A 26,820-nucleotide genomic window follows, 5' to 3' on the forward strand; every position below is an offset into this window, starting at 1 on the left:
TTTTTTAGGGCTAGTGCAACAATATAACAGTGAAAAGATTAAGCTCCCTCTTCCCTCCTGTATAGCCCCAATCCAAACCAGGCCACATACACACCTTGAAATTCACTGTTTAAAAAAATGATGAAAAATCCATTATTTCCAGCTTATCTAGTTAGACCTTAACCTAACGGCCACAATTTATGGCAGTGAATTCCCACTTAATGAGGGAGGCATTGTGGTCTGGCCTGTAAAGAAAAAAGTACCATTTCATTAAAGAGGGGGTGGAAACCCAAGCAACTATCCCACACTGTTAAGAAGGAAAGTCCGTCTTTTGGGTTTTGATATTTGCTGTGAAACACAACACCGTTTAGCAATTGCATCTCATGCCACAACAAATGCAAACGCATCTTGCACGATGCAATGTATTCTCCGTATTAACTATCTCTGCACTTCTGAACAAGTTCTATACACGGTCATAGTGAATTTTTTGAAACACTTGCTTTAACAAAAGATTATTATCACTTCTTTCGATTACTGCAAGAAATGTCAAACTATGCTGCTACCACTGATAATTTCCCTGTTCTTCCTTTAAGCCTCCTTCCTATGTCCCCCATTCTGTTCCCATTTTTGCTTTACCTTCTCCTTTCCTGCTTTCCTTCCTGTAGGAAACTCCTGTACTAATCTCAGCTCTCTTCTTTCTCCAGAGCCCCATGAAATCTGTGATGAAGAGAGCTTTGCCTCTGTGATTTGGAAGGAGACTCCCGCTGGAGAGGCCGCAGCTGTCCGTTGCCCCCGCAATGCTACAGGTTTGGCAAGGAAATCTCTTGTTGCCCTTAATCCTAGGTCTGCCTTGGCTCAACTACCCATCTTGCAATATGTGGCTGAAGTCGAGGTCCACCTGAGACATTTTGCCACCCCCGATAGCTTTTCCTCAGGACCCCCCTCCAATGAAATCGCTCTCTGATTGCAGCCATTTTGGTGACTACAGCTGCACTTTACCCAACAGCTGCAATCAGATAGCTATGTGCATTCAGGTCAGTTTGCAATCTCTTCCCCTCCCCACATGAACAACAGAAAAAGGTAACTAGTATCCAGAGGGCCAAACCAGAGCTTCCCATCTGACCTTCAGCATAAATCTTCATCCCAAGGGCATCCCTTTTATAATCTGCTTTAGCTGTGTTCTGCCATCTCAACCAATAAGTAGGAAAGATGGAGCTGGAGAGACAGTGCTGTGTAGTGGTTAGAGTGTCATATTAGGATCTGGGAGAGCCAGGTTTCAATCCCCACTCTGCTAGGGGAGCTTGGCAGGTGACCTTGGGCCAGTCACACACTCTCAGCCTATCTTTGTTATGAGGATAAAATGGAGGAGAGAAAGCTAGGGTATAAGTAAAGTAAATAAATATATTATAAACAAAGGGCTTTTAGAGGCCCCTTGTGGACCACTGCAGAGATCTTGTCTCCTGTTAAAGTTCTTAGCTGAAGCTGCTCAAGCAAAAAGGATTTAATGAGGTGGCCAAGAGAAGTAGAAGAATGCTGCTCACACAGGGACAGAGAAATGAATAGCTTACCTGAGTGATAAAGGGAAAGCAGCTTTGTTGGGGTTCACAGTGAGAGAAGGAGGTCAGAGCCCTTTTCATGTGCCTGTGAGTAAGTATATCTTCATACAACAAGGGAGAGCTTTGTTCACAAGTGGAAGGAAAAAACTGAAGAGCCCTTTGCTTATGCCTTGAAGTCAGGCATTGACCTCCCCACAAAAAAAGAGAGGGCTATATTAAGAATTGCGAGGAAGGCATTAAAGGGCCCTTTGCCCATGTCTTGAAGAAAATGGCATGGCTGCGTAACAGAGGGAATGCTTCATTGCAATTTTTAACAGGGATGAAGGAAGGAAGGAGCCCTTTGCTGATGTCTTGGATGACTATCACAATAAGAGAGACCTTTGCCCCAAAAGTGAAGGTAAAGGTAGTTCTTGGAATTGAGCGCTGGCCTGCATAATAAAGGGAAGGCTCCATTGCTTTCTGCATTTTGGAAGAAGGTGTTGAAGAGCCCTTTGCCTGTATCCTGCATGTGGGATTGAGCCAGTGGGTGGAGACAGTATTTCTGGTGCTTCAAACCTTGATCTGTTAACGAAGAAAATGACTTGCTGACCAAAGCAGCATACACAATTGCACGGAGGAAGCTATCAGCATGAAACACCCCTATGAGGCTTGCAGTGGCACCTCCGTTCCAGCAAAACCTGATTTCTGCCCTCTCCTTACCCCATTTGTTTCCCATCCATCTTCCAAGAAGCTCAAAGTGGCTTACATAGATCTTTCTACATTCTGTCCTCTCAACCACTCTATCAGGAAAGTTGGGTTGAGAGCCAGTTTAGTGTAGTGGTTAAGAGCGGCAGGACTTTAATTTGGAGGACCAGGTTTGATTCCGCACTCCTCCACTTGAAGCCAGCTGGGTGATCTTGACTCAGTCACAGCTCTCTCAGAGCTCTCTCAGCCCCACCCACCTCATAGGGTGATTGTTGTGGGAATAATAATAACATATTTTGTAAACCGCTCTGAGTGGGTGTTAAGTTGTCCTGAAGGGCGGTATATACATTGAATGCTCTTGTTATTGTTATTATTGAATGACTGGCCTGAGGTCACCACATGTCTGAGTAGGAATTTGAACCCAGGTTTCCCTGGTCCCCATGTTTGCAGTGTTGTGAGCTAAAAATCTACTTTGTGAGCTGAAACAACAACTTTCATTAAAGTTTTGAGTGCACCTCCTTTAAAAAAAAATTACAATCAAATTGTTTTGATTACAACCAAAACAATTTAACAATAAAAGCCATAAGGTGAAAGGGCCACAAAAATCAGAGTATACTTCTGTATAAAAATGGGTATGTCCATGCTGATTACAAAGAGGTAGTTGTATTAGTCTGTTGCTGCAAAATAAAGCAGACACGCAATGGCACCTTAAAAACTAGCACGTTTATTTCAAGATGAGCTTTTGTGACTCAGTGCTTACTTCTTCAGCCTCCTTCTGCGCCAATGTCAAGTTAAATGACGCTTTCACCATGGTGGTGGATGAGGCGCTACCTCCTCTCCTCCGCTCTCTGGGGCTGAGGGGATCCTAGCGATTTCAGGCTGCATGGGTCAGGCCAGACCCGATCACTCAGCTCTGCTCTGTTCCCCAGCTAGAGAGCCAGCAGTGGCTGGAGGCGCTCTCTGGCACCACCCTGGGGGCCAAACCAGCCACGGCCAGGAAGGGAGCAGAGAAGTGGGATGAAGCTCCATCCTTGCTCCATCCCTATAGGGCCCACCTGCAGATGCTGGCTGACTGGGAGGGCAGGGCCGCCTGAGGGTTAGTATCTGTGAGCCACATCTGAGAAGCTGTGAGCGGAGGAGTCAGAATCTGTGAGCGATTGCTCACGTGCTCACATTAGCAGGAACACTAGTCCCAATCCAGCACTGGCTCTTTATGCATGTTTACAAAAGACAGGTTTCTGGCAGAAGCAGTAGCAGCTCCAGTCCTGCTGTCTCTTCTTGTTGGGACAACCAATGATACCTTCTCTGAATCTTGAACTTGGAAGAAATGCCACATCTGAACGGTGTCAGAAGCAGAATGCCAGAATAATAACAAAATCAAAAAGAGTCCAGTAGCACCTTTAAGACTAACCAATTTTATTGCAGCATAAGCTTTCGAGAATCACAGTTCACTTCGTCAGATGCATGGAGGGCAGAAGGAAACTGGGCAAATATAGAGGAGGAGAGGGAGGGGGAGGGGGGGAGGAGGAGAGGGGGGATGTAAACAACTCCTTTGGTATGGAGATGCAGACAGCTCCTTTTGGTGTGGGGATCAGTTTGCTTGTGTAAAGGTTCAAAGGAGTTTGCCGTGTTAGTCTGTAGTAGCAAAATCAAAAAGAGTTCAGCAGCAGCACCTAGACTATCCAATTCCACTGCAGCACAAGCCCTCGATAACCACAGTCCTCCCCGCCAGATGCATCTGACAACAGTGTACTTATACGCTGCTCTTGTAGACTGACTAGTGCCCAACTCAGAACAGGACCCAAAGTCAGTGTTATCATTATCTCCACAATTCAGCTGGGCTGAGAGGAGTGGCTCGCCCAAGGCCACCTGCTGAGCTTATGGCTGTAGTGGGATTCGAACTAGCAGAGTGCTGACTCACAGCCCGTCCACTTAACCACTATGTCACAGCAGCAGAAGTGATGCCTTGCTGTGAATTTAGTGCAGTGATGGGAGCGCATGTATTTACTGCCATCACAGGAAGGGAGTCACAGAGGCTGTCCTCATTTGTTTCCTTTAACTCATAAATTCCAGCATGGCAGGAGGGAGAGAACATGAAGAGCAGGGGCTTCTCGAGCAGATCACTCAAAATTAGGAGACACAACGAGTGTCGTTTTCTCTGGGATGATGAATAGGAGTTCCTCGGTTTCCAAGGTAGCTGCTGCTGGGTATTAATTTCTTGCTTTCAAGACCCCCCTGGTGGTTCTTATGTCCTCCTTAATAATTAGGTTGCACTTTGCTTGGGAGCTCCATGTGCAGAATCTCGAACTAGAGATCCCAATCCGAATTCCTCCTCGGAGTTGGCATTATCGTTATCCTGGTCCTAGAATCACTGCTTTAGGGATTACCCATGGTGTTCTCTTTCTTCCAACATAAGTAGAGCCCTGCTGGATCAGACCAGTGGTCCATCTAGTCTAGTTCCCCGTCTTACAGTGGCCAACTAGTTACTCTAGAGGGTCATCAACAGGGCATAGAGGCTGAGATCTTCCACTGATGTTGCCTCCTGGAAGTGGGATTCAATGGTTTACTGCCTCTGGAAGTGAAGATTCTCTTTACTCACCACTGATTGATCTATCCTACATGAATTTGTCTTTGAAAGCCATCTATGCCTGTGACCATCACTGTATCTTCTGGTAGCAATGTCCTCATTTTACCTATCTACCACATTTTACTGACCATGCTGTCATTTGAAGAGGCTTCCTTAGTGGATAGCCCACAGCTTTGTAATGGCCTATCAGGGTTTTTTGGAGCTTGGCTGTATGATTATTTTGGCACTCGTTTTCCCAGTACCTTTCATCAGTTGACTCCTTTATTACTGAGGAGAGACTTCCAAAAAGTCATATTCTTTACTATCCCTTTTCCTGTGTCCTTCAGGGTTGATCTTACGGCGATGTGTGTTGGATGAAGAGGGCATAGCCTACTGGACGTCTCCTACATACATCAAGTGTGTTTCCATTGACTACAGGAATATACAGATGATGGTAAGTATGACGACCAAGCCAGATCAAACTCCAGGAGTGTATGATCTCCAAACCTGAGTACTTGAGGTCCATTTTGGAACCAGGAGACCATAGTTGTATCCAGACATAGGTCTGGAGTTTAAGAGCCCAGTTTGTAGTAAGTTGGAAGTACAAATTAAGCAAGTGAAAGCTGAAGGCCAAGTAGTTATCTCCAAAGGGGCCAGTCTCAAGACTTGTTAATTTTCCATACAGTCTTTAAAAAAACACATTTTGAAATTTTTTTGCTTGGATTGCAACAGATTCTCAGCATGGAAAGGACTGGAGATACATAAAATAAAATAACATTGCCTTCTCTTTGCCTTGCTAGACGAGGGAACATCTGTCAAAAGCCCAGCGCGGGCTGATCGGGGAAGGGGTGTCGGAGGTGTTGCAAAATCTCGTGGAGATCTCTCAGGATGGGACCAGCTATAGTGGGGACCTGCTGTCAACCGTCGATGTGCTCAGGAATATGACCGAGATCTTCCGCAGGGCTTACTACAGCCCCACTGGTAGTGATGTACAGGTGAGCAGCAGGAAGGGTGCACGGCGACTAGAGGGAGTAAATTATATAGATACTAGGATCGGGGCCAGCACGAGAGAGCCAGTATAGTGTAGTAGGATAGAATGTTGGACTAAAACCTAGGAGACCTGGGTTCAAATCTCGACTCTGCCTTGAGAGGTCATTGTGAAACCTTGGGCCAGTCACACCCACTCAGCCTAACCTACCTCATAGGGTTGTTGTGAGGATAAATAGAGGAGAGGAGAATGATGAAAGCTGATTTGTATCCCTGCTGGGAAGAATGGTGGAGCATAAATGAAGTAAATAAATACATGAAGTCAATAAGAGTGGCAAGCATGGACCCTTACTGGAAGCTGAAAAATATGACCCGGAGTCCATTTTACTCCTATTCCACAGGTTGACTCTGCCATGCATTTTAACATGGAGAATGTCTGAAATTAATTTCACAGGTGATGGCTCTGCCATAGCTTTCTGTACTCATCTCTTCCAGAATTCATTTCAGAAATCATTCCAGAACGATTTTAAAATATTTTTACAAATCTGTCTCCTGGTTAAAGTGGAATCCAGGAGGAAAGGAATGTGAAATCTGGGTCGATGAAGGAAATCTTCTCATCTCTACTTGGAAAGCAAAGCCGTTTGAAACTGAAATGATACCCACTGCAGGATAAAATTGATTTTGGGGACATTTGCCTAAAAGAAATATCATGGGTTATGGAAGATAGGTGTTCATGTGTCCCGATCAGGAGATACCCTAGAAAGATTTGATTTTATGTGGTTTTGTGTGGAGCAGATAGTAATCTGTCCTTTGGGAAAGGTACCTACCACTGGCTTTAAAATGTTACACATACAGTGAAATCCTAAGCAAAGTTACTCCAGTCTAAGCCCATTGATTTCAATGGGCTTAGACAGGAGTAACTTTGCTTTCGATTCCACTGCTAAACTCTCAAAACAGCATTCGCTTGTGTCTCTTGCAATGATCCAAGCACGGAAAATCGTTGCAGGCTTTGAAATAAGTTCTTTTCTTTGCACCTTTTTCTTGACGCTCTGGCTGATTAGAAGAGCTTTTGCTTTGGACCATTTTGTGCCCATTGTTTGGGGGAGTTGGTATGAATCTACTTTTTAAAGTGGCTCTAAAAGGAATGAGTAAATGTAATGGATGTGTTATCGTTGCCAGGGGCAAGTAGATTGGCTTACTGGATTGTGCCATCTGGACGATTCTGTGAAGAACACAAGAACTTCCTACATCAAGCCCAAAGCTCATCTAGTCTGGCATCCTGATATTTGACGAAGGGAGCTGTTGCTCTTGAAAGCTCATACCAGTTTGGTGTAGTGGTTAAGAGCGCAGGACTCTAATCTGGAGAACTGGGTTTGATTCCCCAGTCCTCCACTAGAAGCCAGCTGGGTGACCTTGGGCTAGTCACGGCTCTCTGGAGCTCTCTCAGCCCTACCTACCTCACAGGGTGTATGTTGTGGGGATAATAATGGCATACTTTGTAAACTGCTCTGAGTGGGCATTAAGTTGTCCTGAAGGGTGGTATATAAATCGAATGTTGTTGTTATTCTCAGAGCTCTCTCAGCCCCACCCACCCACACCCGCTCTGAGTGTGGCATTAAGTTGTCCTGAAGAACAGTATATAAATCCAATGTTGTTGTTGTTGTTGTTGTTGTTGCTGTTGTTATACCCTGGACCAGAATCTTGTTTTGCTTTATCTCAATTTTGGGCTCACCGCTTTCCTTCCTGTTTTTTCTTTCCAGAGTTTTGTTCAGATCATTAGCAACATCTTGATGGAGGACAACCGAGACAAATGGGAGGAGGCTCAACTGGTATGAGGATCTCATCCTCCAAATAGAAATGAAGAGTAACTGGAAATTGTGTGGTTTGTGTATGCATGTCCGTGTGTGTGTCCATGTATCCATGTCTGTATCCATGTGTGTGTGTGTGTGTGTGTGTGCGTGTGTGTGTGTGTGAAAGAGGGAGCGAGTGAGAGAGAGAAAAATGCATTATGTGAGTTGCATATATCTGGCTCACTGCTCCTAACAATTTTTACAAAACATTTACGTGCAAAGAATTTTCCCCTCAGTTCCTTGGGAAAAGAATGAAAAAACCATTTAATGTAACAGTAATCCTAACAACCATCTTGCAAGGTAGTCCAGTGATTATTTTATAAACCACATGTTACAGTTTCAGAGAGCTTTCAGAATATGGCTGGGTTAAGGCCATTCAGTTTAGTTTAGTTTAGTTTAGTTTATTCAATGTTTAGCCCGCCCTCCCCCAAGCGGGCTCTGGACGGGGTAGAATCATTGAATCATAGAATCACAGAGTTGGAAGGGGCCATACAGACCATCTAGTCCAACCCCCTGCCCAGTGCAGGATCAGCCTAAAGCATCTCTGACAAGTATTCATCCAGCCTCTTCTTGAAAACTGCCAGTGAGGGGGAGCTCACCACCTCCCTAGGCAGCTGATTCCACTTTTGAACTACTATGGTCGTGAATTTTTTTTCCCTAATATCCAGTTGGTACCTTTGTGCATGTAGTTTTAGCCCATTGCTTCGCGTCCTACCCTCTGCTGCCAACTGGAACAGCTCTTTGCCCTCCTCCAAATGACAGCCTTTCAAATATTTAAAGAGAGCAATCATGTCCCCCCTCAACCTCCTCTTCTCCAAACTAAACATTCCCAAGGCCCTCAGCCTTTCCTCGTAGGGCTCAGTCTCCAGACCCCTGATCATCCTCGTCGCTCTCCTCTGCACCCTCTCGATTTTGTCCAAATCCTTTTTGAAGTGAGTCCTCCAGAACTTCACACAATACTCCAGGTGTGGCCTGACCAAGGCAGTATAGAGAGGGGCTATGACCTCCTGCGATTTCAATGCTATGGCCCCTTTGATACAACCCAGGATTGAATTAGCCTTTTTTGCCACCGCATCACACTTACTGCTCATATTCAGTTTACAGTCCACTCTTACCCCAAGATCCCTTTCACATATACTACTGCCCAGAAGTGTATCCCCCATCCAGTATTTGTGCTTCTTATTTTTGTGGCCCAGATGTAATACTGTGCACTTGTCTTTGTTGAATTGCAACAGCAGTCTTAAAATACAATTCCACAACAGGATAAAAGACAATATAATAAAACAGAAAAAACCACCAATTAAAATCATATACACAGAATTATAGATGGCCGCTGCCATGTTTCTGCTCCCAACATACAAAGAGGGAGTGAAATGGAAGGTGAGATGGAATCAGATACATATACGAGACAGCTCATAACAGTCTTAAATAGTCCCACGCTTTGCAGGGGGCCGGTGAGAGGCTCAATGATGGCCCTAGTGCTGGCTTCAACCATATGCCAGGTGGAACATCTCTGTCTTACAGGCCCACCGAAATGACACAAGATCTTGGCGGGCCCGGGTGACATCAGACAGAGAGTTCCACCAGGTTGGGGCCAGGATTGAACAGGCCCTGGCCCTAGTCGAGGCCAGGCGAGCCTCCCTAGGGCTAGGGATCACCTGTAAGTTCTTACCCACTGAACAAAGTGACTTCCGGGGCACATATGGGGAGAGACAGTCCTTCAGGTATGCTGGCCCCAGACATTTTAGAGCTTTAAAGGTCAAAAGCAACACTTTGAAACGGATCCAGAATTCCACGGGGAGCCAGTGAAGCTGCTGTAGAACTGGTGTAATATGTGCCTTGTATGGAACAGTCTCCGGATCAGCCCCAAGGGGAGCCCTACGTAGAGCAAGTTACAGTAGTCCAACCTGGAGGTGACTGTTGTATGGATCACTGTCGGTAGGTCCTGGGCTGAGTGATAGAGGGTGAGCTGCCTAGCTTGCTGCAGATGAAAAAAAAAGCATTCTGGGCAACAGCCGTGACCTGTTGCCCAGCAGGGACTTTTCAGTTAACAGTTTATTCTCTTGGCCATCATCTGTCTGCCTAGTGCATTTTTATTCCATGTTTCTTTCAAGAAGCATCCTCCCATTTTTATGTTCACAACAACCCTGTGAGGTAGATGAGGCACCCATCTTGGGTCCTTGGATGCCTGTGAGAAAGGTGGGTATATATGTATTTTAGAATGAGTGAGTGAGTAAGTGCCTCGGGTTGCCCATTAAGAGTGTCTCTACATGAGGCCTCCTACACGAGGATGCTCAAGTATAGTGAGACGCAATGTTTCTGGGAAGTGTAGTATATAAAAAGAGAGAGCCAAAGGCTCTGTCAATTTCTCCTCTCTACAGAGCCAACAAAGACGGCTCCTCAGAGGGTTTGCTAATTTCCACTTTGCCTCCCCGAATGCTCTGTCAATTAACAAACCCTCTGAGGGAGGTACTGTTAGAGGCCTGGCACTGAACCTCAGGGCTTGCACCTAGTGGACTGGTTGATCCAGCAATACAGCCTCTGCCTAAAGAGTCTGGGGATATATCTGGTTCTGCTGCACTTGTTGGCAGGCATGGAGGCTCCTGATAGTGCACCAGGATCAGGGTTGCCCCTGTGGGTTGGGAAACTCCTGGAGGTTTGCGGGGTGGAGCCTAAGGAGGGCAGAGTTTGGGGAGGGGCTGGAGCTCAGCGGGGTACGATGCCAGAGAGTCCACCCTCCAAAGCAGCCATTTTCTCTGATGCCTGGAGATCACATGCAAATCAGGGAGATCTCGAAGCCATTCCTGGAGGCTGGCGAACCCTAGCTAGGATCCTGTGATGTAGTACTGCTCTCACAGCACTGTTCTGGATGCAAACTTGGATTGTGTGCTTCCTTTCTGCCCAGGCCTTCCAACAATGCCACTCTTTCAGCGTGGGAGCGGATCCTGAGGGCCTACAGTCCCAGGTTCTAGAGATCCCATTCCCCTGGTGGTGGTGGGGACCCCCTACTTTCACCCTCCCCCCTGCCTCCACTTACTTGGCTGTTGGTGGAGGAAGGCACGGGAATGGACCTCCCAGGCATGCTCCCAGGGCAGTGCGACAATGTCACTGACGTCATCGAGCCGCCCGGAGGCCACTCCTACACTTTGCTGTATGATGATTTAGGCCCCAAATTGGGCCTGCTTGAGGCCCAAATTAGCCTGCTGAGAAGCGCAGGAGCACTCCTGCGCCTCCACGGTGATGTGATGTCACTGAAAATGATGTCATTGTGCAGGTGTGGGCCAGCATTGGCAGAGCGTGCACGAATACAACATTGAGAGGGGAAGAAGAAGGTAAGAGCCAAGTCTCCCCCCCCTGCCCACCCGCCGGGAGGATAAGGGGACCTGGCAATCCTACCAGGTTCATGTCCTGTTTGGTGGAGGCCTAGTGGTTATCTCAGAGGCTGGTGGCAAGGTGTCCCTTGCAGGATCTGGCAAGTTGGGCTCTGGTGCCAATGGAACGTGGTTAGCAGGTTCCTGTACAGCGTCAGGCCCTTTCTGAGTCCGCTGGTTGTCCCAGTTCCCTGGCCTTGGCTCTTTGGGCTTTTCCTCCGAGCCATCAGAGTCACTGGACTCGTCAGAGGGGGTCCTGGCACATACACTACTCTCACTGGTAGGAAGCCCCTCCTAACATTAAACTGAAATCAGCCCTCCTATTATTTCAGCCCATAAGATCTAGTCTTGTCCTCGTGAGCAGCAGAGAACAAGTCTTGAGTGATTCCGCACACGTTGGATAATGCACTTCCAGTCCTCTTTATAGATCATTTGGAACAGATTTTTTTGTGTGCGGAACAAAAAATCCACCTCAAACAATTGATAAAGTGCCTTGAAAGTGCATTATCAGCCCTAGTTTCAGAGAAAACCCTTCAGGGATTTGAAACACTCAGTCCTGTCTCCCCCAATCTTCTCTATGTCTCCGCAAAGCATCCATCTATGTCTCCACTGATAACACAGTGATCAAAAACACCACTCACAGAAGAAAACAAAACAAATTTGCAAAGTGGCTTCTTAGTCCTATGTCTGCCTGCATTTCTGAGCATGAACTCTAGATGGCGCTGGCCAGGAAGTCCAACATCAGCAGCTCTCTTCACAGTCAACTATATTCCTGCCTTCTCTGAATTTTGCACATCCTTGGCCTGGTGGCAAAAACAAGTTTCTAGTCCTTCTGGCTTCAGCCCTCCAAGCAGGCAGTGTCTTTTAAATTTTGAAGAGCCAGTGCAGGGCAAAAGAGTCCTATACAAGTCAGCTCATCCCGAGTGAGCCCTGCTGTACTGGCGCTGGGTTTCTTTCTCACTCTCTGAAAGCCACCTATTCCATTCCTTAGTTTCTTTGCCAGCCCATACCCCTTTGAAGGATGCCTGCTGTCCTTGGGGGGGGGGCGGGAATGCCCTATCCAATTCTGAGAAAAGAGGTGGTGGAACTCAGGACCGCACAATGATGTCGCTTGGGGTCAGCTGGAACAAGGGGGCGAGTTTTTTAAAGTTTAAATCGCCCTCGGTGAAAATGGTCACATGACTGGTGGCCCTGCCCCCCTGATCTCCAGACAGAGGGGAGTTTAGATTGCCCTCCGTGCTGCTCCAGCGGTGGAACTCAGGACTGCACAATGACATCACTTTGGGTCAGCTGGAACAAACTTGAAAACTTTAAATCGCCCTTGGTGAAAACAGCCACCAGCCATGTGACCATTTTCAAGAAGTGCCGGAACACAGTTCCACCGCGTTCCCGCTGAAAAAAAGCCCTGGCCCAATCCCTTTAGTGGTGAGAAATGCCGTCTAATCACAGCCATCTTATGGCATCTTGATGGGGTTTTCAAACTTTGTACCTGTAATCTATGTTTGCCAGCTCCAGATTGGGAAATTCCTTGAGTTTTGCGGGGTGGAGGCTGGAGAGGGTGGGGTTTGGAGAGGGTATAATTAGGGTTCCCAGGTGCCTGCTGGTGGTGGGCAAACTCCCGTGGATTTGCTCTCTTGCCCGCGAATCGGCCAGTGATTGGTGGGAGAGGGGAAGCTCCCGGAAGTTGCCCACCACTGGCAGGCACCTCAGGAACTCGCACTGCATGTGCGCTCCCAACAGGCATGGCAACATGACTTCCGGTTGTGATACCATCGTGCCAGCCATGGGAGCATTCCCGCACTTTGTTTGGGGTCGATTTGGGCTCCAAACAAACCAAATTGGCCCTGTGCAGAGCATGGGAGCACTCACATGGCCAGCACAATGATGTCACTACCAGAAGTGACATCATCGCGTCAATGCCAGAGTGCATGCATGCTTTGTGCATGCGTGAAGAAGATCCTTGTGAGCAGCATGAGATAAGTGCCAGCTCTCCTTACCTACCAGCAGGAGCTGAGAGGGACCTGGCAAACCTAGGTATAATGGATATAATATTATAGAATCCATGCTAGGATTCCATACCCCCACTCAGGGTGGGGGATCTCCTGATCCCACCCTCCCTCCCCCTCACCCCTTACCTGGCCGGTGGGGGAGTGCACTCCCTGGGGCACCCCCTTCCCGGGTAGTGTGGCACGCCCCTGGGTGCGGGGCGCGCTCCCACACCATGAGAGCAGGCAGCGGCAGAGAGAAAGCAGGCGGCGGTTGCAAGAGCACGCTACTCTCACTGCCACCACTGCGTCCGCCACCGCCCCTGTGCAGCTGGCGCCGGCAGGGACAAGGGGCACGATGGCAGCAGCGAGAGAGAGAGCAGGCTGTGGCCACTGCAGCTCTCTCTCTCACCGCCGCCTCTGACCCCCCTTGTCACTGCCGGAGCCGGCTGCGCAGTGGCCACGGTGAGAGAGCAGGCCATGACCACCTCCATTTGCTCTCTTGCTGTGGCCGCCGCAGCCCCTGTGCTGCCCATGCCGGCATGGACAAGGGGCTCAGCAGTGGTGAGAAAGAGAAAGAGCTGCCTGCTTTCTCTGCCCTCCCCAGCGTGTGTGACACGTCATCCCTGCGTGATGACATCACTCCTGGAAGTGACATCATCACGCACACTGGGAGCGCACACGCGCAAAGCGCCCACATGGTCACAACAAGAAAAGCACCAAGGAGGTAGGAGCCAGCGTCCCAGTCTCCCGCTGGGAGACTTGAGGGACTGGCAACCCTAATCCACGCTACAATGCAACCATTTTCTGTAGGAGGACTGATCTATACAACCTAGAGATCAGTTGTAATTCTGTAGCTACCACGTGGATGCTGGCAACCCTATTGTAATCCCCCCCACTCACACACACACAGTAGTTTGTGTCTAAAATAGGCCTAGTTTGAGCCTTGTGTTGATTTGCCAACCATTACATTATGTTGATTGAAAATAACGTTGCCTTTGCAGGTCGGGCCCAATGCCAAGGACCTCTTTAAGCTGGTGGAGGACTTTATTGACGTCATTGGATTCCGCATGAAGGACTTCCAGGATTCCTACCAAGTGACGGAAAATCTGGGTGAGCTAATGAAACTTCTTCCACCACTCTTCCTCCCCAGCCAGCGCCGTGTGGTAGTTAAGACGTTAGAATTTGGATATCGGGGCAACTTGACCGTGAACTTCACTGGGCAGCCTTGAGCGAGACTTTCTCTTTCAGCCCCTCTTTCATCAGAGGTCTGTTGGAATGATACAATAAGGAAAGGGAAACCATGTAGGCTGCTCTAAGTTTTTGGGAGGCAGGAAAAGATTACAAATGCATGAGACAGACGTTTTTAAAACTTCCGGCCTCTTGGCCTAATTGGTGGCAACAAAAGTAAAGACAAATATCATTTTGTTTGTCAAACGGAGTACGGGAAGACCTTGATGCGACTACCCAACAATCCCCTAACAATCTCCTAAAATCTTCTAATCCTCTAAACTTGTCTCTATTGCTGATTATTTACATTCCCGACGCTGAATCAGGACCAGTCCCTGGTGATGAACTCTTGTGTTGCTGCAAGTGTGTGCTGTGTGTTGTGTAAAAGGTAGTCCACATTTTATATGTGAATAGGCATACCCTGTAAAACAGTAACGAGTCCAGTAGCACCTTTGAGACTAACCAACTTTATTGTAACATAAGCTTTCGAGAACCACAGCTTTCTTCGTCAGATGCAACTTTATCGTTGCATAAGCTTTTGAGAATCACAGCTCTCTTTGTCAGTTGCATGGAGGGTATGAAGAAACTGGCCAGAGATATATAGGTGGTGAGGGAGGAGGGAGAGGGCGCAGGGAGTGAGGGCCATGTAAATGCAAATCAGTTGAAAAAGTCATGAAAGAGATGAAGTGTGCAATCCAGGCTGGGTGTGACCCCCTCCCTTCCATTGCTAAATTTGAATGGAATGCCTGAAAGGCAGTTACTTCTGATAATGAGATAACCATCCGGAGTCTCTATTCAATCCAAATCTGACTGAGTCAAATTTACATATGAATTCCAATTCAACAGCTTCCCATTGGATTTTGTTTTTTGAAATATTTCTCTTGAACTGTGGTGACCTTTAAGTCCTTGATGGAGTGTCCTGGTAGATTGAATTGTTTTCCTATTGGTTTCTGGATATTGCCATTTTTGATGTCATATTTGTGTCCATTTATTCTTTTGTGCAGAGGATGGCTGGTTTGTCCTATGTACAGAGGATCTAGGCAAACCCTGTGTCCCTTAACAGCTTGATCCATAAATCCCTGGCAGGAGACACATGGTTACTCTGCATGCTGTTCAAAATATGAACGGCAAATCTCCCCCCAGGAAAAAGTCATGGATGAAGTCAAGAGCTATGGACTGAAATCCCAGAGAAATTATTCCCAGAAATCTATTTTGCTTGAAGGAGCCCTGAATCTCCCTTCTCTATAGCTGGTATCCTACATTTTGGCATGGGGTACCCTATGCATTTAATATCATAGAGTCCCCCAGTAGTTTTGGGTATACTGAAGGTTGTTCTGAGTCACACTGGGGCATGGATTTTGCTGTCTGTATAATTGTAACATATACTGTAATTGTTGCATATGACATGGAATCAACTAAGCCTTCCTCTCCCTCCCCCCAAAGGGTTGACCCTCATCACCATGCAGCTTGAGTTCTAAGTCTCCAAATCTGCTGCGTTCTGTTGTTATTGGAATCTGGCAGGAATTACAGTCACTGTTTTGGCTAAAACTTCTTGGAATTACTACTTGATGACATAATCCCTTGTGTTTGTCCAGACCGGACTTCTGCAAGTCTTTCTCTTCCCCAAGATTTGACTGTTGACCCAGACATAAGCAAATCCCAAGAGGGCTTAGTTACAGAGTCACTCTGGAAGTGGGACATGGTAATGCCGTCTGGTGGGAGACCCAGATTCCATAACAGTGTTGTGCTCCTTTGCCTTGATCAACATTTCTTGCAGTCTATGTACTGTTGTGTCATAAGGAGCACACGGTGCATGCCAATAAAACACTACACAAAAACAAAACCTGATGCAATCATACTTCAGATTGCACCAAGATCTCTCCTCTCCTGGTTTTCTCAATGAGAACGTATCCATCCATTAAGTGGTGGTTGGGAGAGAAAGGCATGTCATTGAAGAAGGTGAACATGCTTTAATTCCAGAATTAATGTTAGAAATTCTGCTAAGCAAGAATTCTGTTAAGCACCACAGTGAAACCCAGCAACAGATCAGAATAGGGGAAATCTACTCACCCCTAGAGGTTAGCTGAGAGCCAAGCTACAAGTGATGCCTTACGCTGGTTGCACCTTTAAGACTAACCAATTTTATTGTAGCATAAGCTTTCGAGAATCAAGTTCCATTCGTCAGATGCATGTTACAGAAACTGGTCAAATATTTGACCAGTTTCTGTAACATGCATCTGACGAAGAGAACTTGATTCTCGAAAGCTTATGCTACAATAAAATTGGTTAGTCTTAAAGGTGCTACTGGACTCTTTTTGATGTTGCTACCACAGACTAACACGGCTAACTCCTCTGCATCTATTACACTGGTTGGACACTTGTCAGCTTCCCTCAAGTTCTGATGGGAAATGTAGGCGTCCTGGTTTTACAGCTTGGCTCCCCATTACAGCTGCGAGACCAGATTGCCTACATTTCCCATCAAAACTTGAGGGAAGCTGACAAGGGTCCAACCTGTGTCAGGCGTCACGTGTAGCTTGGCTCTGATATCCCTGAACAGCTTAATCATTTGTCTTTCTTCTGTCCATCCGTAATTTGATCACACAACTGTTCCATTGAACTAAATGGTCCATTTTTATTGGTGAGCACGGGATGCTTGTTGAGCACACGGGAGATGGCTTGATTTCCTCCTCCTTTCTCTCTCTGTTCAAGTCCTCAGTATTCAGAAACTCCCGGCAAAAGCCGCCAAAGACATCAATTTCCCTATGAAGGGCTGGAGGAGCTTGGTGGATTGGGCCCGCACTGCAGAAGACAAAGTCACGGTGTCCAAAAGTATCCTTTCCACAGGAGTGCCAGGTAAGGAAAATGGGGAATTTGTGGTCAGGCTGCAGGTTCCTTCTGGGAAGGGCCGTATTCCCAGTTCCGAGGAGGTAGATAACACTCTTAAGCATGTCGGTGTGGATCTCAAATTTTCACTAACCTCTTGACTTTATGGTGGTGGAGAGTGCCCTCAAGTCATAGCTGACTTATGGCGACCCCTGGTGGGGTTTGCAAGACAAGAGACTCACAGAGGTGGTTTGCCGTAGCCTGCCTTTGCATGTTGACCCTTGTCTTCCTTGGAGGTCTCCCATCCAATTACTAAACAAAGCCGACCCTGCTTAGCTTCTGAGATCTGATGTGATCAGGCTCACCTGGACTACCCCGGTCAGAGCTTTACTTTATACTTTATACTTTTTTTTTTCAAAATTACAAACAGTGTAGAAACCAAGCACCCTAAATCCAGATGAGACTTTCTGCTATCCTTTTACCCCTGTATACATTTGGACTGCCTTCATTTCTCCTATAAAACCAAAGCATCCCTTTAGCAGGAGCATATAGCACAACAGAAACATTTAAATGCAAAAGACGACATTCTAGCAGCAGTTTAGAGTATAATTGATTAATAAAATATAAGTTTATTCTTAGGAAATCAGAATTTAGAATCACAAGTAATTCCATTTAATGGCCTTACATAGCACGGAAGGTGCACTAAAAACAAATGAAACAACGGCAACTTAGGGGGAAATGGTTAAGCAATTAACCCACTGACTTCCCATAAAAAACACAAGCACTTTATCCCCCTCATGTGCTAGTTTGAAACCCAAACCAGCATCATCATGAACCCAATACTCAACAGTAGAGATGGGCATGAACTGGAAAAAAATCAAACCGTGTGGTTCGTGGTTCATCGCATTTCACGAACCACGAACTTTCACAAACCTGCCTGATTTGCGAACCGGTTCATTTGGTTCATGAAAATGTCACACCCAGGTCAGCAAACTGTCACTTCTGGGTCAGCAGAAAGTCATTTACAGGCCAGCAGAAGTCCACTTCCGGGTCAGCAGAAGGTCTGCAGGAAGTCCATCCCCTGTTGTCTAGGAAACTGATTGATTGGCACCAGGCTGTCTGCAGTGACGAACCAAATGAACCAGCCTAAAGTTTGTAGCAGTTTGTCAGAAATGGGCTCTAACAAGCCACCAGTTTGCAAACCACGGACCAGCCTGGTTCGTCACAAACTTTGGTTCGTATTTTGGTTCGTGCCCATCTCTACTCAACATTAAAGAGTCCAGTAGCACCTTTAAGACTAACCAACTTTATTGTAGCATAAGCTTTCGAGAACCACATCTTTCTTCGTCAGATGCATCTGATGAAGAGAGCTGTGGTTCTCGAAAGCTTATGCTACAATAAAATTAGTTAGTCTTAAAGGTGCTACTGGACACTTTACTATTCTGCAACTACAGATTAACACAGCTAATGCCTCTGGATCCAATAAAAATCAGGATTCATTTTAAGATGAGTCTATACCAAGAAGTATTAGTAGTTGGATGGGAGTCTCTTGCCATGAAAACCCCACCAGAGGTCACCATAAGTCAGCTATGACTTGAGGGTACGCTCCATCACCATATCCAGAAGAAAAAGCTATGCCCCAAACCGCCATATTTGGCAAGTCTTGCCAATAGCAGCTGCTTCGATTCGGGGTCAGCTTGCGTGCTACACATTTCCTACATGCAAAATATTAAAAACATGCAGGTAGAAAAGGAAAAATCCTAATCAGATCTACTTGGAAATAAGTCCCATTTTATTCAGTGGAGCTTATTCCCAGGCATTGCATTCAATCCTTTTCTTTTCAAGTAGGCAAATTTGCTCTGCAACAAGTTCTGGTTTGCTCTGCTCTTTATTTCCCACTTGTCTATGACAATGTCTAAAATCAATTCCAAACCTGGAGCATGTACAGTTGGCCATAACTTCAGCTAATCACCATCTCCCTCCACTCTCTCTACTTTACTGATGGCCTAGATAAAATACTGCATGCGCTCCTTTGCATTGATAAAAAAAAACACAGAGAAAGTATCGTGACACAACTGGACGTACAGTTGCATCGAGTTTGCTTTTTTGCAGTGCTTTTTCAGTGCACAATTGGTTGTCATTGATATAGGGGAAATGCCACAAAGACTGTAGCAAAAATTGTGGATACGTAGAGATCTGTACAGAAATGAGATGTTTAAAAAGGAGGAGTGTAAGTGCATTGATTCAGCTTCACGAAAAAGGTCACATAATTGAAAAATCCAAAATCAAGGGGTGGGGGGGGGTCAGATGAGGAAAGCTTTACAAACATGCCCACCTTCATTATAGTTTAGACAGCTTTCAAGGGACGTAGGTCCCTGAATGGCTATTCAAAAACAGTATGCAGATTACAAAGCCTGTTGTGGGAAAAATACAATGGGCTTTAGAAAGGGGAAGGCGGGCAGGCAGGCATTGTCTCCTCCTCCATGACTGATCCCAGCTGGATGAAGGTGGGAGGGTGGGCATTGCCACCTGCTATGCTCCTGATCCCAGCCACGTGAAGGGCAGCAGACATTGCCATCTGCTCCTCGCCTCATCCCGGCTGGGTGAAGGGAGGCAGGCATTGCCACCTGCTCCACTCCTGAACCCAGCCTGGATTCCGCCCCCCCCCCCCCCCCATGGCATGCTCTCAGAGAGATGGGCTACCTCTTCTGGGCTCCCCTCCATGGCAGCACCCACCAGAGTTGGAAGTGAGTTGTCTCAAACACGGTTAGCCTTTTATATAGTAGGATTTTACTTGAATTATTTCTAGTCTGCCTTTCTCACTGTGAGTGTCTCTACATGAGTGCGTGTCGGGAGAAGCAATGGTATCCTGGAATGGTAGTTTAAGAAGACAGAGCCAATGGCAGGACAAAGGCTCTGCTATACACTGGAGCTGTGTGAAGGGGCTGTGAAATGCCAGAAGGGAAACTTCAGCCCATGATAATCTCTCCAGGTCCAAGCCCGGCTCTGGAAGGCAGCTCCAGCCCATTTCCATTCCTTGCTGACCTCTGGTTGTGATCCCACACAGTTTTAGACTGGAGAGGTGAAATTAGACAGAGCTTTCAGGGACGAGAAGATGAAATTAACAAACCTTTTGCGGCGCAATCTCCACTGGCAATGTCTTTTTAAACTATGCTTCCCGGCTAAAATTGCATCTCCCTACACTTGACAAACACACACCGAGTTGCCTCATTTAGAGAGACTCTGTGACTCAATGTACGTCACTGCAATCTAATAGGATGAGGAAACAATGTAATAGGACTAAGATGGCAGAAATCTGGAAAAAAAGCTCGCTTGGACGTCTTTTACGGCATCTAATTGGCCTCTGAAGGAACAGAATGCTGGAGAAGAGGGGCCTTTGATCTAATTGTTCCAAACCTCTTCTGTTGTCAGAAAAGAAGAATCCATTAGGCACGTCCTTCAAATGGAAGGATTCTGAGCTCTCGCTTAGAGCGTTTTAATAACTTCACTCATCCCTTCCTCCCTTATCTTATTATGTTTCTTGCTTGCCTTGTTGTTTCTTTACAGAGACCGATGACTCCGCCGTCTTTGTGGTGGGAACGGTTCTCTACCGCAGTCTGGGTGGCATCCTCTCGCTTCAGAGGTATGGGCAGTTATGTGAGGATGGGGTTGGGCACTGGTGGCTCATCTGGACTTCTCGAGCATCCCAGACACCAGATACCGAGCATGCCTTCTCTCAGTGGCCTTCAGTTTTGGGGAGGGGTTTTTTGGGGGGTGGGGGAATCAAGTATGATTGCTAGGTTACCACAATTCTTTCTTATTCCTTTCCCCCCTCAAACGTGAATTATATATTTGGCAGCAGACTGGGGTCTAGGAAATATTCATGTAGCACTCTTTCATTAAATTATAAAGAGAACGTGAGATTCATTACAGCTAATTCAAACATACAGGGAGCCCAGAAAAAAAAAAAAAAACATCCGTTCAGTAAGCTGAAAATAAGGAACACATCCATATAGAATGATAGAATAAATAGAACCATAGATTTGGAAGGGATCTCCAGGGTCATCTAGTCCAACCCCTGCACAAGCTCTGCTTATATGACCTGTGTTTAATCCTGGCAGAAGCCGGTTCAGGTAACCGGCTCAAGGTTGACTCAGCCTTCCATCCTTCCGAGGTCGGTAAAATGAGTACCCAGTTTCCTGGAGGTAAAGTGTAGATGACTGGGGAAGGCCATGGCAAACCACCCTGGAACAAAAAGTCTGCCGAGAAAACATTGTGTTGCGAAGTCCCCCTCCCCGCCCTCCGCCAATGGGTCAATAATGATCCAGTGCTTGCACAGGGGACTACCTTTATCTTTTACCTTTAAATAAAATAAATAAATAAATACATGCATACATACATAAAAGTCCCACAGGGCTCTCCATAGTGTGGAAAGAAGGAGTTCCTGCCTCCCCTCCCGCACTGTTTCTCCAACTTGACCCAAAGCAGCATTGCCATGGCTCCCCCTTCCATTTTTTCTTCTTCTTTCGGTGCCATTCTTTCGCAATAACTAGGGAGTCTGGATCCTAGACTGCACAAATCAGGTTTAGTTCCCACCCTGTGTCAAATGTAATGCAATCATACGAGACGTGTGGTTTCGCTTCAGTTCTTGTGAGTGTAGTGTCCGATTAAGACTACGATCACGGTACACTTGGAGAAAGTGCTTCAACCTTCCCTGGCACCATTTTCCCAGCCTGAAACAGTTGTGTTTGTGTGTAGGTGTGAGTGTGGGTATGTGTGTGTGTGTGCTACTGATCCTTTTGGAGAACCCCACACGAATCCCAAGGAATGTGTGAGCTCCCCCCATTAGCACCCCTTGGACTGTTTCTGGTTGGAAAAATGGCACGGGGGAGGAAAGCTGAAATATCTTCTCCATGGTTTCAGGAGGTAGGTAGCCGTGTTGCTCTGCAGTAAGACAGCAGAATTTGAGTCCAGTGGCACCTTTAAGACCAACAAGGTTTTCAGGGTATGCACTTTTGAGAGCCGAAGTTCCATTCTTCAGATACCAGATATCTGATGAAGGGAGCTTTGACACTTGAAAGCTCACACTCTGAGAATCTTCTTGGTCTCTAAGTTGCCACTGGGCTCAAATCCTGCTATTTTTTCCATGGGCACCATCGTCCTAATCCAAACTGGTCATCACCACATATGCAGGAATGTATGAGGATGGCCAACTTGTGATTGTGTTATTTCTGACACAGGGTAGGGGGCCCAGGTCAAGCCTGCCTGCTCCTCAATGTGTGACAGGGCTGCATCACGATCATCTCGCTTCAGTTCTGACATGCCCCTGAAGCAGCAAATTTTACTCCCTCTATAGGCAGGGCTTCTTCAAGGCTAAGGGCCAAGCTACGCATGACGAATGACACTTGAACGGCAAGTGGATTGAGTGGAGGGCAAGTGAACAGGGAGAAATACACTTGCCGTTCAAGTGTCATTCGTCATGTGTAGCTTGGCCCTGAATACCCCTAGTGAGAGCTGCTCTAGCATAGCACTGAAGTGGTTGGGCTGCAAATCAGCACTCTGGTGGTTAGACTCCCTCTCCTGCCGTGAGCTCAGCAGGTGGCCTTGGGTCAGCTCCTCCTCCCAGCCCAGCTCCCCAGCTGTCTTGTGGGGATAATAATAACACTGGCTTTGTTAACTGTTCTGAGTGGGGCACTCATCTGTCCAGAAGGGTGGTATTTAAGCACTTGGTTGTTGTTGTTGTTGTTGTTGTTGTTGTTGAGATATAAACATAGATTGTTTTTTTTCCTGCACTGCTGTGTCATGGAGGCTCTGCATGAACCCAGCAGTTGCAGTACAGATCCAAGAGGAAGTGGCCGCTGCCTCCCTTCCATGGTCATAGATCCAGAGGAGTTAGCCGTGTTAGTCTGTAGTAGCAAAATAGAAAAGAGTCCAGTAGCACCTTTAAGACTAACCAACTTTACTGTCACATAAGCTTTTGAGAACCACAGCTCTCTTCATCAGATGTGTAACCAACTTTATTGTAGCATAAGCTTTCGAGAACCACAGTTCTCTTCGTCAGATGCAAATCAGAACTGTGGTTCATGAAAGCTTATGTTACAGTAAAGTTGGTTAGTCTTTAAGGTGCTACTGGACTCTTTACTATTTTGCTTCCTCCTTTGCCACCAATGTTCAGGAACAAATTGAACACTGCCAGTGCATCAATGTACCCCTCATTGTGCCTCCACAAGCAATCATTTAGATCTCTGGAGACCCAGTTCTGCCTGTAATGCTTGCAGCATTACTTATTTTATTTTCCAGATTCTTAGACTGCCTCTCCCTTGGAATGAGGCCTGAAGTGGTTTACATTCAAAACTGCAATATATTAAAAACTAAGCCCCCATATCACCACAATTAAAGGGGTCCCACAAGAATATAACCCATAATAAAACAACTAGGTGGCAAGACTTCCATGATACATCATGGCTCATTAACGGCCTGGATGCCTTGATGGAACACGCAAGAGTCCTGGGGCATCCAAGTAACAACTTTATTGTGGCACCAGTTGTTCCCAAGCCCACTTTATCAGGGGCATGGAATGTAGTTCTCCGAGGGCGGAAGCACAGGTTAAAACCAGAAAAGCAGGGAGGGGACCATTTCAGAGACAGACTAGAAGGCCCGGCATTTCAAAAGAGGTGACATCACATTGCAGAGCAGAGGTGAAAGAGGCATCCAGACAAAAGCTTAGACGAGTGAATTTGGAGCACTTCCAAGTGTTGACAAATTAGCGGATTCAGCGACAGGAAATACGATGTGCAACTGAGCCAGCTGCACATGTGGCAGGCAGCAGGACGGGTTTCTATTCCCTGGGTGGGGAACATCATGCGTAATTGCAGATAATCGTGCAGCACATCAGAGACGCAGCAGTGATTTGGAGTCGCTTTGGGGAAGCTGCCGCCTGTGTGGGAGGAGTGTCCCGCACGGGAGGCACAAGAATTTGTGAAACCAGAGACTCCAGTTTTGCACACCCCTGTGGCATCTCCATTGCTCCCTCACTATGGAGCTCCTCTGGCAATCCACGGACTCTTCCCTCTTTCCTGTGGGGCCTCTGGCCACACCACAATGCTTTGGGCGGCCTGTCGAGCAGATAGTCAGCAGTCCTGTGGCACATTCCGGCTTTGTCCGAAGCACCTTGGGGCTCGTAAACCTAAGCTCTCTGCCTTCCCTACATCTTACTTTCCCAGCCTCTCCCGCTCCCTCTGAGTCCAGCTGGTAGCGAAGCAGTAAATTAAGCCTCCCTCCGGCACCTTCCAAATCCGTTCCGCACTGATTAGCGCGAGAGCATTTCCCGTAAATGCTGGGCCTTCTTCCCTGGCCAGTTATCATTTAAAGCACCTGCAGATTTAGAACTGGTGTAAGGAGGAGGGCTGGGCTGGAGACTGCAGATGGATTAGAGAAGTTGAAGACAGTACACACCAATAGTGCACACTGTTGGAAGAGGGTCCAGTAGCACCTTTACGGCTAACCAACTTTACTGTAGCGTAAGCTTTTACAAATCACAGCTCTCTTCATCAGATGCATGGAGGGTAAGAAGAAACTGGCCAGAGATATATAGGGGGAGAGGAGAGGGGGGAGTAGATGCAATCAGTAGCTTCTGAAAATGGGATCAGTTTGCTTCTGATAATGAAATCAGTTACTTCTGATAATGAGATAACCATTCATAGTCCCTATTTGACTCAGTCAAGCTAGGATTGAATAGAAACTATGAATGGTTATAGACTCATTATCCAGAAGTAACTGACTTCATTATCAGAAGCAAACTGATCCCATTATCAGAAGCTACTGATTACATCTACTCCCCCCTCCCCTCTCCACCTATATATCTGACCAGTTTCTTCTTACCCTCCATGCATCTGACGAAGAGAACTGTGATTCTCGAAAGCTTATGCTACAGTAAAGTTGGTTAGTCTTAAAGGTGCTACTGGAATCTTTTCTATTTTGCTACTACAGACTAGCATGGCTAACTCCTCTGGATATATGATGATGTTGGAAGAGGAGGATACAGTGCTGTCCCTTTCCTCAGGATTCAGAGGGGGACGAACCAAAGAGTTAGAAAGATAGAGAGGTCAGGGCACTCTGTTTACTGCTCTGACTGTCCTTTGATATGTAGATTGCTATTCTCAGGATTTCCTCCTCCTGACTTCCTCCCTCTCACTTCTTCTCTTCCTAGCATTGTTCCAGGCACCATCTCTCTCCTCCTCCTCCCTCCATCTTGGCAGCATGGATGCAGGCCTTGTCCTGGCATCCATGTCCATCCTTAGACTAGATAGGTAGTTAGGAGCTATCCTTCCTCCTTTCCTATCAGAGGATGGAGTTCCTACAATAAAGAACTCTTATTTCCTTTCTAATTATAAGCAAGGGTATGCTTTGTTATTTTCTCTCCTGCACTCGCACCAGCCAGCAGAACCAACTCACAACCACCTATGATCATGCTTTCTCTGCTAAATGATAGACTCTGCTAACGGCCCAAACATGGAATCCTTTAATTAGGTTTCTGGGGCCTACATAACAATTTATTTATCACTCACCATTGCATTAGGCTGGGAAAGCAGGCCTAATGGAGGAATTGCATGCAGTCAATTGATGAAGTTGCCATCTTTGTTAAATGCTGAGCGCTGGGAGGAGGAGCTGGTCAGCCCAGCAATGAACTCAGAGGCTGCATTTAAAACATTGCTTTTTACTACGGTGTACATGTACACCTGAGCATGTCTCATGCCGAATCAGGCCATTGGTCTGGGTGGGAGGTTGGAGACCTGGCACTTAGGTGAGTGCTGCCATGGTGTGTGCGTGAAGCGCGTGCTCCCAGCCTGCATGATGACGACATTTCTGGGAAATGACATCATCGCGCAGGCCATGTGTTGCCCCTAGGAGCACCCCCATGCTCCACAGTGGGCTGAATTAGGCCACTGCAGAGTACAGGAGTGCTGCCAGGGCTGGAGGATGGGCCCTGCAGTGCTCTTGCACTCTGCAGTGGCCTGATTCGGCCCAAATTGTGCCTGATTTGGGCCAAAATTGGCCTACTGCAGCCCAGAGCCCAGGAGGCGCGTTCCCCCGTCTTTTCCCCCACCAGCCAGGTAAGCGAAGGCGGGGGGTGAAGGGCGGGAGCGGGGGATCCCCCGCCCCCAGCAGGGGACTGGCAACCTTGGGTCCATCAGAGTCAGTATAGTCTACTCTGATTGGCTGTCCAGGGTTTCAGTCTGAGCTGTCTCATATCACCTTCTGCCTGGTCCTTTTAACTGGAGATGCCGGGATTGAAGCTGGGAACTTCTGCATGCCATCAGCTGCTTTACCACCAAGCCACGCCCTTCTCCCCAAAGCGTCAATGTGGGGAACTGTCCCGATCACAAATGCAGGCACTCTACCTGGGAGGCACACAGCCGAAATGGGCACATGTGCTCTCGAGTTAACTGGAAAATGACATCATTTCTGGAATTACATGGAAGCTAAAACGCTGTACTTTGGGCTGAGTTTTAGAGCCTCAGCCCTGTTGTGACCCATCACTTCTGTGGCATGCTGGAAATGACATCATTTCCCAGCAAAGGAGGAGCAAATGTTGGAGGGGTCGAGTCCCCCTCCCAACCCCTGTCTGTCCTGAAGGGGACCTGGCAACCCTTGCTGCAAAACATATAAATTGACAGATAAAACCGCAAATCAAATAAACTGCAACAATGAAGACTAGTAAATTAGTATCGAGAGCAAATGTGTATGAACTCTGCTTGTTAACAGACCCCTCTCTGTGCACACTCACTC

General features: G+C 47.0%; 1 protein-coding gene across 1 annotated transcript in view; it reads left to right on the top strand.

Moving 5' to 3' along the window:
- Positions 1-26,820, top strand: part of ADGRB1 (adhesion G protein-coupled receptor B1) — a 357,612-nt gene that overhangs the window by 152,337 nt on the left and 178,455 nt on the right. Inside the window, exons 10-16 of the mRNA XM_054985938.1 lie at positions 684-785; positions 5,133-5,239; positions 5,586-5,780; positions 7,533-7,601; positions 13,983-14,091; positions 16,918-17,061; positions 20,599-20,674. Of these exons, the coding sequence (XP_054841913.1) occupies positions 684-785; positions 5,133-5,239; positions 5,586-5,780; positions 7,533-7,601; positions 13,983-14,091; positions 16,918-17,061; positions 20,599-20,674 (802 nt within the window). The remainder of the gene's footprint in view (positions 1-683; positions 786-5,132; positions 5,240-5,585; positions 5,781-7,532; positions 7,602-13,982; positions 14,092-16,917; positions 17,062-20,598; positions 20,675-26,820) is intronic.

Source organism: Eublepharis macularius, chromosome 7 (assembly GCF_028583425.1).
Source record: "Eublepharis macularius isolate TG4126 chromosome 7, MPM_Emac_v1.0, whole genome shotgun sequence".
Lineage (NCBI taxonomy): Eukaryota > Metazoa > Chordata > Lepidosauria > Squamata > Eublepharidae > Eublepharis > Eublepharis macularius.